At 38.3% G+C, this 14,937-nt stretch overlaps 1 protein-coding gene and 1 non-coding gene across 5 annotated transcripts in view; one reads left to right on the forward strand and one right to left on the reverse strand.

Annotated features, from left to right (window-relative positions):
* Positions 1–14,937, reverse strand: part of Pcca (propionyl-CoA carboxylase subunit alpha) — a 358,388-nt gene that overhangs the window by 223,324 nt on the left and 120,127 nt on the right. For all 4 annotated transcript variants that reach the window (XM_046454817.2, XM_046454816.2, XM_046454818.2 and 1 more), the window contains exon 8: positions 2,970–3,006. In XM_046454817.2, the coding sequence (XP_046310773.1) occupies positions 2,970–3,006 (37 nt within the window). The remainder of the gene's footprint in view (positions 1–2,969; positions 3,007–14,937) is intronic.
* Positions 395–466, forward strand: Trnaa-agc (transfer RNA alanine (anticodon AGC)). Its single transcript has one exon. It is a non-coding gene; the product is annotated as a tRNA-Ala (tRNA).

Genomic DNA, 14,937 nt, shown 5'->3' on the forward strand with positions numbered 1-14,937 from the left:
ACACTTAGGGGTCAAAGGAAAAAATCAGGAGTTGAATGTAGGAGGCAAGGTAGTCCACAAAACTAATACACAGAGGGAACATTTTAATTCTTAAGTGTCTATCATCCCACCCATGGGCAGCTGCTGTCTATTTCAGTCCCACACACATAAGTACCTTATGACGTTTTATACTAAACAGTGACTCAAATTTTAGCATCCATCCTGAAATCTCATTAGTTTAGCCAAAGTATAATGAAAAAACCATGGTCTTTGGAATCAAAGAAATCTAAATTTAAACCAGTAGCTTGGTGGCCTTGAGCAAATTAATTACTACTTCTACTCCTTAATTTCCTATAAATGAAAATGAAAATAATTAAACCCAAGAATTAGCATTAAAAATAACATTTCCAGGGGCTGGGTTGTGGCTCAGTGGTAGAGCGCTCACCTAGCACGTGAGAGGCCCTGGGTTCAATCCTCAGCACCACATTAAAAAATAAATAAATAAATAAGTAAGTAAGTAAAACAAAGGTATGTGTCCAACTACAACTAAAAAATAAATATTTTTTTTTTAAAAATAACATTTCCAAAGTACCTGGCACATAGGAAAATGTGCTATAACAAGGCGCCTAATGCTCAGTTTCCAACTTCAGCAGCATAGATTCCTATTTGCAGAAGAGAAGACTCTTATGAGGAGGAACCACACAAAACAGGATGGATTTTTTTTTTTCAGCATGTATCAAAGAAAGAAACAAAAGAAATCTATGAATAGGTCTGATAGATAGGAAATCAGAAACTTACAAATGGACAGGTTGGAAGATTTTATTCAGTTGTTTAGAACAAGGAATGTATTATTTCCTGTGGAATCAATGTTTAGTTCACCTCTTAGATAAACTCAAAATGGCCCATGGCAATAATAATAGTTAAAATGTGATATATCTCAATAAAAGTAACAGGGGGAAACCAAGAGGCTTTAATATGCAATTTGACTTATGTTAGCAACTAGCCCTTGAAGGAAAGGTTTTATGGGGGACTTCTGTGGTGACTCAGAGACGTTCTCAGGGGAATTCCAAACACTTATAGAAACTGATGACCCTGGTTCTTTATCATGTTTTATTTCACCTCAAATTTTATGGCTTCCCTTTCTTTCATTGTAAGCAAAACACTTGCACAGTTAACAACCAAGATTGTGATCATTTATTTCACAAATGAGAAGGGATAATAGAGGCAGAATCAGAAGTAAAAATAGGGAAGCAGAAGAAATCACAAAGGATGTGCCCAAGTATAAAGAAAAGAGACTTACACTGAATTTAGGGGAGCTCAGAAGAAAAAAGACTGAAAAGAAGGTAAAGCACAACATTCAAATGTTGAAGGAAGAAAACAAAGTATTGAGAATCAGAAGCACAGGTTATTAAAAAGGTAGAAGAAAAACATAAAACGCAAGCAAAGCCATCTGCAGTTTGCCATCTGCACCAAGGAAATGCTCACAGGTTAGTGATTCATAATTCTAAGTGTGGCACAGCAATAGAATTCTAGATTTTCCTTCTAATCCTCTATTATTTCCCTAAATTCCTCCAAATATTGTTTTTATGTAGATACTATTATGATAATGTTATTATTCTGTCCTATTAAGTAGGAGATAATAACATACCAATCAGAATGAGAAAGAGGATCTTTAAGTTTAAAAGTATATGCTAGAATAAAACTAAACTACATTAGGAAAGTCTCTTCAAAAGCCAATAGGTATGTTCTGTGAGTTGTAGGCAAATGAGGACTCCCAATGATTTCAAATCACAGACAGCAACTTTTGATTTATCCAGCAGACCTCACTGTCAAGTAATGAGATGCTTTTAGAAAATGTTGACAATTCTGAAAAAATGATTAATGAAGAGATGTTATAGACAGATAAAATAAGATTTCTCTATGGCCTGGTCTCAAATCCAGGGCATTTTTGCAAAACAAATGAACAACAAAACAGAATTAATAATGAGCAAAACAAAAATAATTTAACCAGATCCAACTAGAAACAGGGATACATCAAGCAAAACAACTTTCAAATCACCAAGGCCCAAGCCTGTCCCAACTGCAGGCGCTTACTGAGGGCTGTGAGATCACTTTCAGACCAATGTTTCTACATATCACAACTATACACACTTTGCCAAGTCAAATGCTTTCCACCTGCGGACCTCATTTCTAAATGATCACCTTAATGAGAAAACACGACTATAGAACTGCTAGTGGGGTACAGGAGTTGTAGGAATGCTTAAGCTGCTGTGAGTCCCTACCAGGCCTTATCTCTCTCATCTGTCTACAAATCTCTGTCAAACCAATATGACTGCTGATTTGATTAATAAAAGGTACAATTTTTAATAGCTTTGCTAACCCATGATAACAGTATGCCCTTATACATTTTCTCAGCAGAAACTGAAAATACAATCATGCTCATGAGTAGTAGGAATATATTTGAAACTAAAAAGTACAATAGCCACTGCTGACCTGTCTTCCAGTTTACCTTTTACTCCAATTTAGAATACTCTGTCCTAATTTCCCACATTCTATTTTATCTTTCCTGGCAAGATCATTAAGTCAACATTTAACATCTTAGGGAAAGGCAAAAATTTTGAGAATTTTGTCCAACATATTATGTTCACGTTAATCATATACATTCCTTAACTTTAGAAACTGCATTCAGCTGCTTACATACAAATTTATATTACATCCAATCTTGAGGATTCTTGACAATTCCTTCCTTTAATTAGTGAGTGATTTCATCTTACAAAAGAGCTATAGCTAAGGTCAAATTACTCTTTAAAGTCCAGTTTAATAACAGAATATGATAATTCAACTGATAAATTCTTTCAGAGGGACAAGTAATCAGAAACCTAAAACTATTAAAATATTATTTGCTCTATGGGAATTACTTATTACACGTTTACTCAACCGTATCTGCTCAAAGACATAGAAACCCTACCAAAGTTAATTTAAGAACTTACCAATTTCCCTTGCAATTCTGACAGCTTCATCTGCATCCTGTAAAAGCAGGAAATGAGACTCAACATTAATCCCATGAGGCACTGCGCAATGTCCTTAGGGCAGTCGTATATTGCACTACTGTCTCCTCTGATTCATTTAATGCTCAATTTTACAACCTTCTAACCCTTTTCATTCAGAGAAATGTAAAATTAATACCATAAGTGGAATGTAAATTCTACCTCATCATTATTATATTAAGAAACTCAAAGCAGTTTGAAATGAGCTGGCAGGAAGCACTACCAGAATTGCCAATGACTTGGTGCAGTTGCGGGAATTTAATGGCAGAATTTAGATGTTTACAATCAATACCGAATCATAAATCAGATCATTAAAGCTTGTCTGCAGCCGGCTTGTTTCTGTGTCGGATACTTGGGTGTCATGTTTTCCTGGATTCTGTCAGCAGGGGGAGTTGATTCTCTATTGTTTGGGAGGAGCTTGATCGATTTTCCAGAAGTCAAAAGGTAAATTTCCAGGATCTATAGGACTTACCAATTATTCAAAGAAATCCCTTTAGTGATCTCCTTGACGTTTTCTATTTTATTTCACCTTTTTTTCAGGTACATATTTTATCTTTAAGGTTGCAGTCTGTTACACAAAGCAAAACTTTAAATTCAATCAACTAAACTAGTATGGTTTAAAAAAAAAAAAAAAAACTACAAAAAGCCAAATACAAATGCCTTCCTAAACACCACAAGGGAAGAGTTTATTGATATAAGGATTAGTCACTGCTAAACATCAACCAAGACCACTGTACCTCTCACTAGCTGAAAGGCAACAAGTTTCCTGCATCTATATCACCCATTAACCCCCACCCAACACACCCAACAGGACCCTCCGGACAGGTTCCCATAGAAAGACCGCTAAAATTCTGAACTCCAAGTTTCCTCCTTGGTTTTATTATTTTTTGTAGTTCAGGGACACAAGCTAAAATGACTGAAGTTTTAGAAAACAACTTCAAAATACTGAAGTCTGGTATTTTTAAAGCTAATTTATTTAAAATGTAGAGTGACCATGTCAGAATCCTCCCCCCAAAAGGCAGTGGGGGATGTTTATAACTGGTTCGTTTATGTCTAATAAAAAAAAAAATCTTCCTTGAAAGTCTTCAGTACCTAATAACGTCCCCCGAATAAGGAGGTTGGCAGGGGAAGTTGTCAGAAAAATTTAATTTCCTTTCATTAGCCAGTCTGCTCCACAAATAGGTGCTTGTTAAGTTCAAAGCAGTCCTGAAAGCGACATCAGTTTTAAGTCTTTTTTTTTTTTTACTCCAAGCAGTCACATCTGCTAATGAGATTTCCAAATAACAATTGTTTTCAAGTCAGAGATAAATCTATAACCTCCCACCCCACGCCCCCCAAAATCAAGGTTTACTGCTTTATTACACCTTGCTGTATTCACTGACTTCACATTCTCCAAATTTTAGCTTAAAAGGATAAAAATCCATGAAAAGGGTCATTTAAGAACGTTAGTGGTTTCCACACATTGAGTTGGAAGGTTCTTTGTTCCAGCCAGTGACAGTTATTGGAGAATACTTGCCTTTAATGGCCTCTCTGTCAGGAAGTGTTAAACCTGCCAAATGCGAACAATTAGTGCCTCTCCAACAAAATACAGGAAGAGTGATGGCTGATGAAGACTGGATTATAATAAGCCCAGAAGGAAACTTTTAACATTTCTTTCAGATGCCTAAGAGTATATTTACCAATGATAATCTGAGAGAAATTAAACTGCTATCCAGAAAGTTACCTGTAGAGAACTAATAGGAAATTTTTAAAGGATAATTCATTAGCAATATTTTATCATTTACACACACACACACACACACACACACACAAACACTAGAGATGTGTGTGTGTGTATATAAAAAGAATAATATATAAACACAGAAAAGCTTCTAAAATTTCTTTAACTGCTACCAATCACTTCTGTAAGCTGCCGCAAAAATTATCTTTTAACTGGTATGCTTACATTTTCTTACTGTGAAAATTAAAATCCTACTAAACAAACTTTCAAATAAAATCAAACTGCCTTAAAAATTAACTTTATACTTGTTGCCCATTCATCCCCCCTCCCCAAAAAATTATGTACTAGACATTAGAAAACTTTATTATCAGTTTCAAAAAATAAACTGTCAAGTACACTCAGTTCCCACATGGTCTTTCAGTATGCAGTTTTATTACTGAAATATATAAAACTACTTTTAAAAAGATAAAAAGGCTCATTTGGCTCCAAAGTCAACAGCACTGACACATGACATTGTAAAACCTCCCTATCAGGTTATAGAAAGAAAAAAAAATTAATAAAACTTTGAAACACCTATGAAAAGACCAACAACCATCAGAAAAAAAAAATGTGAAAGTGATTAAATAAGAGGTTCAAATAGAAAGAAATCCATTACGTGGAAGGCTGAGGCAGGAGGATCGAAAGCTTGAAGCCCATCTGGGCAACATAGTGAGACTGCCTCAAAATAGTAAGTAAAAGGGTCTGGGGACATGGCTCTGGCAGAGAACTTGCCAGGCCCTGGGTTCCATCCCCAATACAGCCAAACAGAAAAAAAGAAAGAAAAGGAAAAAAAAATCCACAAGAATACATATGAAATATGTCCAGCCTCAGTCCTAATCATGGAAAGGCTGATTAAAGCAAGGAGATCCCACTTCTCATCTAGATACTGAAGTCGATAATGGCCAGGAGTGACCTGAAGGTGACTCAGGTAGAAGAGCACTTCTCACACTATCAGTGCTGCAGGAAATATAATCTTTTTAAAAATAAACTGTTAGTATCCATCAGTACAAAGACATGTATCTTTGACCCATCAATTTTACTCTTGGGAAATTATCCTATAGATATCCTCATACACATTCATACAGAGACCAACCTATAAAAGAAATGTGTTATTTTCAGTGTGTTATTGTTCTGAAAGGAAAAACTCTGAAAACCAATTTGATAGGCCTTCTGAAGACTAGAACACAAATGGTACATTTATAAGAAACAGAATATTACACGGCCTTTAAAAAGAATGAGGGTGGTCCATATGTTCTTACTCATCCATTTATATACTAGTTCAATAAATGTTTACTCAGCAACAGTGCATGAAATACATTTTCTGCCCTCATGGAGCCTGTCAAAGCCTAATATGGGAAACAGAAACTGGAGTAAAGAAATCAATTGAGAGTCAAAATAAATGTTACACTGCACAAAGAGTTCTAGAAAATAAGAAAAGGAACCTGTTTTTGATAGATTACTCTGAAAAGGCCCTTCTGAAGTAAAATTTGGAACCTGAGGACAAAAACGGCTCACTGCCTTCCGAAGATCAGGAAGAAAGGATCCCGGACAGAAACAACAGGTGAAAAACCCTAATTAGGAAGGAACTTAATATGTTCTAGAAACAGAAAGTCCACAAGGCTGAAGCCGAAATGCACTAAGGAAGGGGGTGGGGCGGTGAGGCACCGAATCCTAAGGCCCAGGCTCCAGTGGCTGGGATGGTGAAGCTTTGGGACCTTAACTCTTAAGTGCTAAATATATGCAAGTCACACCTACCCTAACTTGTTGGGGGAAAGGAAGGGGTGGACTGAATTGTCCCTCCTCCCCCCACATGGAATTGGGTGAAAATTCCTGAGACAACTCATCCCTCCCCCCCCACCACATGCAAATTCCTCCTACTGAGGGGAGGCTGAAGGACCACAGCCCCCACCCCTCACAACAGGTGCCAAAGAAGCTGAGAGCGGACTCAGCCCCCTCAGCAGGCCTGGAATTCAGGATAACCAGTTTGCATATGTGCATTTCCTGCCTTTTGTCTGTCTCAGCCCCAGTCTCTTCCCCCAGGCCTCCCATCCCTTAAAAACCCTGCTCACCTTTAGAGATTGCACTTATTGTTTTATCTATCTTCCTTCAAAGGAGGCTTTGAATAAACCTATTTTCCTCCCAATCTCTGAATATTTCTGGAGCAGTGAGCTGAAGTCCAGCCCCTTCCTGGTCTTTGTGTGGAAGAAGGGCCACGTTCTGACCCAGGAGGGAACAGGAAAGGCACCATCTAGCCATCCAGTAACTTACAAGCTAATGGAAAAAACAGATCTTAAATGTGATTACATAGAAGCTAAGAAATGTCACTTGTCACCCATGTTACATACAAGTGGTAAGGAGGACCCGTGACAACACAGCATCTCTAACTCAAAAACAGATTCCTAGAAATCTTCTCAGGCAGAGTGACTTTTTAAAAAGGCCTGACAGGGGCTGGGGTTGTAGCTCAGTGGTAGAGCACTTGTCTTCCATGCGTGAAGTACTGGGTTCCATCCTCAGCACCACATAAAAATAAAATAAATAAATGTATTGTGTCCATCTATAACTAAAAAATTTAAAAAAAAAAAAAAAAAAAAAAAAAGGACCTGACAAATAAAAGCATGGTGGAAAACAGTGGCTGGAGCCTCAAGGAGCCACACTGAAAGACAGAGCTTCAGTCCAAGGGCGGAATGCAAGGCCTCACTCTGACTGCATTTAGAAGAAGTGTGGCATGAACTTTACCTATTTATCGTGTGTATATCCTTGAATCTCCATCTCCCTTCTCCTGTCTAGTTGGTTCCTTGAGTATCTCAAATGCCTGGAGCAGTGCACAAAACAGCTATTCAACAGACAGCTGTTGCATGAAGGAATGAAGGTGGGGGGACACAAGAGCACTGGAAGGCGACACTGGGAGAAGAGCAGGGTCCTAAGAGAGTGGGGTAGCAGCAGTTTGGGTGAAAGAAAAACCAGCATCTTCTCTAGAATTCGTCTGTGGCATGCTTCTGTTTTCACCTAAATGCTACTCTCTCTGGGATGCCTTTCCAGGCCTCCCATCCAACATTATTTGTTCAATGAATAAACAACTCTCATCAGCTTCCTTAAAAATAAATCTGCTGGTGTTAGAAGAAAATGTAGGGTCAATGCTCCAACATTGACGCAGCCACCGACTTCCTTAGCAAGACCACTAAAGCTCAAGAAATAAAACCAAGAATCAATAAATGGGACAGAATCAAATTAAAAAGCTTCTGCACAGCCAAGGAAACAAGAATGCAAAGACAGAGGGTAGGGAATGAGATCTTTGCTACCTGCTCTTCTGACAGGGGATTAATGCCCAGAATATATAAAGAAATCAAAAAGTTCAACACCAAAAATAAAAATGACCTAATCAATAAATGGGCAAAAGAAGTAAACAGACATTTCTTAAAGGAAGACACACAAATGGCCAACAAATATATGAAAAAATGTTCGGCATCTCTAGCAATCAGAGAAATGCAAATCAAAAGTAAACTGAGATTTCATCTCACTCCATTCAGAATGTCAATGATCAAGAACATAAATAAATAATAATAAATGCTAGCCAGGTGCGGTGGCACATGCCTGTAATCCCAGTGACTCTGGAGACTGAGACAGGAGGATCAGAGTTCAAAGCCAGCCTCAGCAACTGCAAGGCACTAAGCAACTCAGTGAGACCCTGTCTCTAAATAAAATACAAAATAGGGCTGGGGATGTGGCTCAGTCGTTGAGTGCCCCTAAGTTAAATTCCTAGTACTAGTGGTGATGGTGGTGGTGGTAGTGGTGGTGGTAGTAGTAGTAGTAGTAGTAGTAATAAATGCCGACAAGGCTGTGGGGAAAAGGCGCACTCATACATTGTTGGTGGGACTGCAAATTAGTGCAACCACTCTGGAAAGCAGTATGAAGATTCCTCTAAAATTCACTAGCATGGAGATTCCTCAAAAAAAAAAAAAAAAAAATCATGACCTAGCTATACCACTACTTGGTATTTATCCAAAAGAGCTAAAATTGGCATACAATACCAATACAGGAACATCAATGTTTATAGCAGCATAATTCACAATAACCAAGTTATGGAACCAGCCCAAGGTGCTGGTCAATAGACAAATGGATAAAGAAAATGTGGTGTACATACACAATGGAGTTTTACTTAGCAACAAAAAAGAATCAAAGTATGGCATTTGCTAGCAAATGGATGGAACTGGAGAACACCATGCTAAGTGAAACAAACCAGATTCAGCAAGTCAAGGGTCAAGTGTTTTCTGAAACTAGAGAAATGTTAGGGGGGGAAAAGGTGTGTGTTGGGGCTGGGGGGGGAGGGAATCAGACATCACAGAGATATAGGGAAGATAAGTGGACTAGAAGTAGGAGATTGAAAGGGAAGGAAATTAATTAATTTGACAAAATCATGCTATGTGCATGTATAAATATACCACAGCGAATTCCACCTTTATGTATGTCTATAAAGCACCAATTAAAAGTAAATAAATAATGAGTGTGAGGAAAACTGGTGGTATAGAGGGAAAAGAACAGGAAGAGGGAAAGTGGGGGGCACACAAAGACAGGAATGGAGTAAATTGAATTCCATGCATGTACGGTTTTGTCAAAATGAACCCAAGTATTACGTATAAATATAATGCATGAAATATAAGCATAATTTAAAAGTAATAGGTGTGTTAGAACTGGGCACAGTAACATGGACTGTAATCCCAGCTGACTGAGAGGCTGAGGTGGGAGGATCATGAATTTGAAACCAGCCTTACAACTTAGTAAGACCCTGACTAAAAAAAAAAGATTGCGAAGATAAGGCACAATCTCATAAATGCAAAAGAACTACTCATCTCTAGAGCATCAGTTTTGTAAACAAGTAAATTGATTTCCAAAGAGATGTGGTGGCCTGTTCAAATTCACCTGAGTGACAGCGAGGAAGGATTCAGAGCAGGGCATGGGGAGTCAGACAGGCTTCAGTTTCAGTACAGTTTCGGTTCAAAACAAAGAACACTCAGTGGAATACCTGGCAAACGCCCAGTTCAATATTTACTCTTATCTCTGAATTCTTAGCCTAGCACATTTTTTTCACTACATCATGCAACTTCAAAAGTTGAAATTTATCTTTCAAAAACCTTTTCTTACAAACAATAGAGTACTGCCCTATTGGTAATTTGGGGTGGAGATGCTGGGAATTGAACCCAGGGCCACAAGCATCCTAAACAAATGTTCTGTTGAGCTACAGTCCTAGCCCTATTTGAAATATTTTTCTTTCCTTTTTTTTGGTTCCATGGGTAAAATACAGGATTGCTTAACCACTGAGCCATGTTCCCAGCCCTTCTAATTTTTTAATTTGAGTCAGAGTCTCACTAAGTTGCTGAGGCTGGCCTCAAACTTGCATTCTTCCTGCCTCAGCCTCCCAAGTCCCTGGGATTACAGGCATGTGGCCACCATACTAGACCCTATTTGTAATTTCTAAGTTAAATATTTAATTAAGTAAAATAAAAATCAAACTTTCTAATAATATAAAATAATCATTAACCCGTACTTTATCAAACCCACTTTGCTCTTTATTTATATAAATCTCTTATAAGCAAAACATTACTACCACTTTGCAAATCCAATCTGGCATTATTTGAAAGGGCAAAGCTGATTCAGTTCAACAGTGTTAGCCTTAGAATATTCTTAAGACAGCACTCAGACCGGATAATGATATGATACCCAGTACAACAGGTGAAAATACTCATAGGCTCAAGACAGTAGATTCTACTAAAAATATTCTTCAACACAGTAATATTCTAAAATTTATTAAAATAAAATTTCTAACAGAATGGGTAATAATCCCCCCAAATGGAAGAAAAGTAAAATATAAAAATTTCAGCTGAAAGAACAAATCTGATCTATTCATTCACTTACACTATTTTCAACTGAGTGCTCAGAATATTTTTATTTTCATAAAACAAGTAATAAGCAGAGAAAAAAACAAAAATAAATACAAATATGTCAGCAAACACATATTCTAATGGTTCAAATCAGGAAGTTAAAAAAAGGAATAGTCCACAGCCGTATTTTACTCTCTTCTTCTAAGCAACAAAAATCCCTCCATCCATTGTTTCTTCATCCCAGCAGGTCCTCAGAGCAGCCACGCTCAGGCTCTGAAGCAATTGAATTTCTGATGAGGAAAGGGGTACAGAAAAGAACGTAACTCCAAAGCGACAATTCAAGAAATGGAGAAAGAGGAAAGCAGCCAGGGACCAGTGCTCAGTCCCTTGACTCCTCTACAATGGCACAACTCACACCTTCCAATCCAGGAGTAATGGTGAAAACTGCTGCGTGACTCTGAGCAGGCTGGGGCAGGGGGTGCTGCAAAAATCAATTAAGGAGATCACAAAAATACACAAAAGATCTGCCAAAAATCAGTTGCCTTCTCTGTAAGTCTGTTTGTTAGGCCCCTAGAGCATCCACCTGGGGGCCGACAGGACTAGCAGTTAAGAGCACAGGCACAGGGGCGAAAGGCGTGGGCTCTGGGACTAGTATGCCTCTCTGGAATGCAGTTTCCTCACCTGGAAAATGAACATAGTAAGAGAATCTCTGTCGTGGGGTCATGGAGAAGGTGATATTGGTTAAGGATGAAACTCCCTAGAACAGGACCTGGCCCGCAGCAGAAACTCGATGAAGGTTAGCAATCTGTGGTCATTAAAATGGGCAGCCCACACCCCAAACTACAAGTGTGTTCCCTCTCTGCCCAGCGTTAATTGTTGCCTCCTGTGTGATTACCCATCTCTGAATCTGCATGGCACAGAACTAACACTGGCACTACACTACTGCACAAAGTGGGTGTTTCATCTCTTGATCACAGGAATCAGATGACCTGTGAACTCGTTATTGCTGATGAGCATGGAAAAGGGCAGGAAGGGCAAGAAAAACTACAACAAAGACAAGCAAACTCAGTCACTCTCCCCAGATGCTAAACACACAATATATTTTTACAGTGACATTAGTGTTGAATCCTGACCATACCATCCAAGATCCAGGGAATCCTGCTACACAGGAGTTCACTTTTCTCGGTTGGTTCTAGAACAATTGTTCCACAAAGGTCTAGGGCTGTATCTCAGTGGTAGAGCACTTGCCTACCATGTGTGAGGCACTGGATTTGATCCTCAGTACCACATAAAAATAAATAAATAAAATAAAGGTACTGTGTCCATCTACAACTTAAAGAGTTAAACAAAAAAATACATAAATCAGCTAGGCGAGGTGGCACCTGCCTATAATCCCAGCATCTTGGAAGATGAGGCAGGAAGATCAAGTTCAAAGCCAGCCTCAGCAACTTACCAAGGCTCTGAACAACTTGGTGAGACCCTGTCTCAAAATAAATAAAATGGGCTGGTGATGTGGCTCATTGGTTAAGTACCCCTGGGTTAAATCCCCAGGACCAAATAAATAAATAAATAATCACTGTTTTATTAAGACATAATGAACCAGGAGTAAGAGCTAATCTGTACACAAAAAGTAATTCTCAAACTATTCTGCATAAATATATAAAGTTAAATAAAATTTCTTAACAATCCTGGGCTCACAAATGGCTTCCAGCTGATTGGATTTTCCAGTTCATCAAAGACAAGCAACAGAACCCTTCTATTTTAATATGCAGTTGTCCCACAGAATCCATGGGGTGGTTCCAGGACCACCTGAAGATACCAAATGTACAAATGCTCAGGTCTCATGTAAGAAATGTCATACCATTTGTATATAACCCACACACATCTTCTCATACACTCTGTCATCTCTACATTACTTATAATGCCTAACACACTCTAAACACTGCACAAACAGTTGTCAGACTATTATTGCTTAGGGGATGGCAAGACAAAAAGGTATGTATACGTTCAGTACAATTTTTTCCTAATATTTTCAAACCCAGGTTGGTTAATTCTAGAGATACTTCACCCAGAGGAACTCAGGATCAACTAACTATACTTTCAAATTTTTTGAAAACTTACTACAATTTTCTATAATTAAAAAAGCAGCACAATAAACATAATTGAATCTTTAAAAAAAAAAACTTTTAGGCATCATTGGAAAAATCAGTTATTCTTGGTTTAGCAGGGAACACTACACTGATGTCTAATAGTAGAATTCTAACTGCTAGGGAAGAAGGGAAGAGCTTGCTGCCATTTTTCTTTCTTTCTTTTTTTGCTTTTTAATGACTTCTTTCACACTAGCATTTTTTTTTTTTTTTGGTTATTTGCTTCTTTCTGTTAAAGCAAGAGTATGGTTTTTAAAATCATACTGACTAATTAGGTGGCAAAAACAATTACTACTTCAAATCTACACTATAGATTACAAAAGCCATGCACACACATTACCATACTCTGCTCTGTGGTATAAATGGGTATTACTGCTCCCTCTTAAGGATATAAGAACTCAGAGACATTAAATAAATTTCCCCAAAAAAACTGTGCTGCAGGGTGCAGTGGCATACATCCATGATCCCAGCAGCTGGAGGACTGAGGCAGGAGAATTGCAAATTCAAAGCCAGCCTCAACAGCTTAGCAAGGCCCTCAGTAGGGAGACCCTGTCTCAAAATTGTAAAAATAAATAAATAAAAAGGGCTGGGGTATGGCTCAGTGATAAAGTGCCCCTGGGTTCAATCCCAAATACAAAAAAATTTAAAAGCACAGTACAATGATAGGTGTTAAAACCAAATGAGGCAACCTAGTCATCAGAGATTTATGACTCTGCCTCACACTTGACATTAAATAGACCATATAATCCTGCCAAATTCCACCATCATTGTCAATATTATCTATTTTGCTGCATCATGATGCAATAAAATGTTTTCACCAGCAACAGAGCTATGTCTCCCCATCTCTCTCGCTTTTGAGCTAACTCACTACTGCTCAAACTTCAGGAGTCCTTGGCTGAATTTCCACTGGAAACCCTGACATGATCTCCTAAACTAGGTTCTATGCCACTCCTATGTGGGCTCCATGCACCCTGGGCTTGTTAAAATGCATTGGGACTGGTAGACCTCCCTTTAAACTCTGAAGTCAGAGCTATGGCATGTAACTGTGGATAAGCAAATGAGTTAGTATTCTAATTCCTGTTTTCCAACATTGTCACAAGCACTCTCTGCTGTCCACACTTGCTCCTGAGATCAAGGTAATAAGATGTTGAATAAAACCAAATTTGTTAAAGGCAAATATTTGATACTAGAGGACCACTCGAGAATTACATTTTAAAACCTTAGTTTCTCTCTAATAAAAAGAATGATTCAAGAGTGAATAACAAGCCATAAAGAAAACAGTGCCAGATGACCACTTAAGTACTACTTCGCAATGTTTTTTTTTTTTTTTTAAAGTGCGGAAAAACCATCTCCTAAATAATCAAATAAGAAGGGGAAAATAGAACAAATTGAAACCTAGCTAATTTACTCAAGTTGATGATGACAATTACTCAGGGAAAAAAGTAGAATACAATTTAGTCCAAAAAAAAAGCTTAGTCTTCAAAATGTTATAGGCTAATTTTAAAGAACACTATAGAATTTTAAAAAGAATTATCTATACTAAAATTAGCACAATGCAAACTATTGTGAACACAGTTGCTAAAACCACAAGAAATTTATTCGCATCAAGAAACCTCAATTTGAAGTCAGGGGTGTGGCTCGGTAGCAGAGCACATGCCTGCGATGCACAGGGCCCTGGGCTTGGTCCCCAGTCACAGTTTCAGATCTTAAATTTGGCATCTGCATTCTCCTCTGATGCCCACTGCTGCTGCCCCACTGGAAGTCTCCCCAACACAAGGTGAGATGAGCCTCACAGTTGGTAGAGCTCTGACCTCCTTTTCAAGAACCCTGAGAATGAGAAACGATTGGGTTATCTGACGGGATTTGAAAAAGTTTATTACTGGAGGAAAAAACTTTCCTTATTACTGACAAAATATCAACTTTCTTTTGTTCAAAGTCATAAGTCAAAGTTCACATGGAGGAAGACAGGCGGGTCTATGAGTCCATCATCATGCCGGCTCCAGCAGACAGTGGGTTCAGAATGTTTCGGGAGCCCAACACCCAAAGAGAAGGAAACTTACCTGAGAACCTTGAGCACTTTCCTGTCACAACCTGTTGTGTTCACTCAAGCCTGGGCCTGGGAGAGAGGC

The sequence above is a fragment of the Marmota monax genome, unplaced genomic scaffold (assembly GCF_021218885.2).
Source record: "Marmota monax isolate L192 unplaced genomic scaffold, Marmota_monax_Labrador192_F-V1.1 WCK01_AAM20220418_F8-fsc00026, whole genome shotgun sequence".
Classification (NCBI taxonomy): Eukaryota; Metazoa; Chordata; class Mammalia; order Rodentia; family Sciuridae; genus Marmota; species Marmota monax.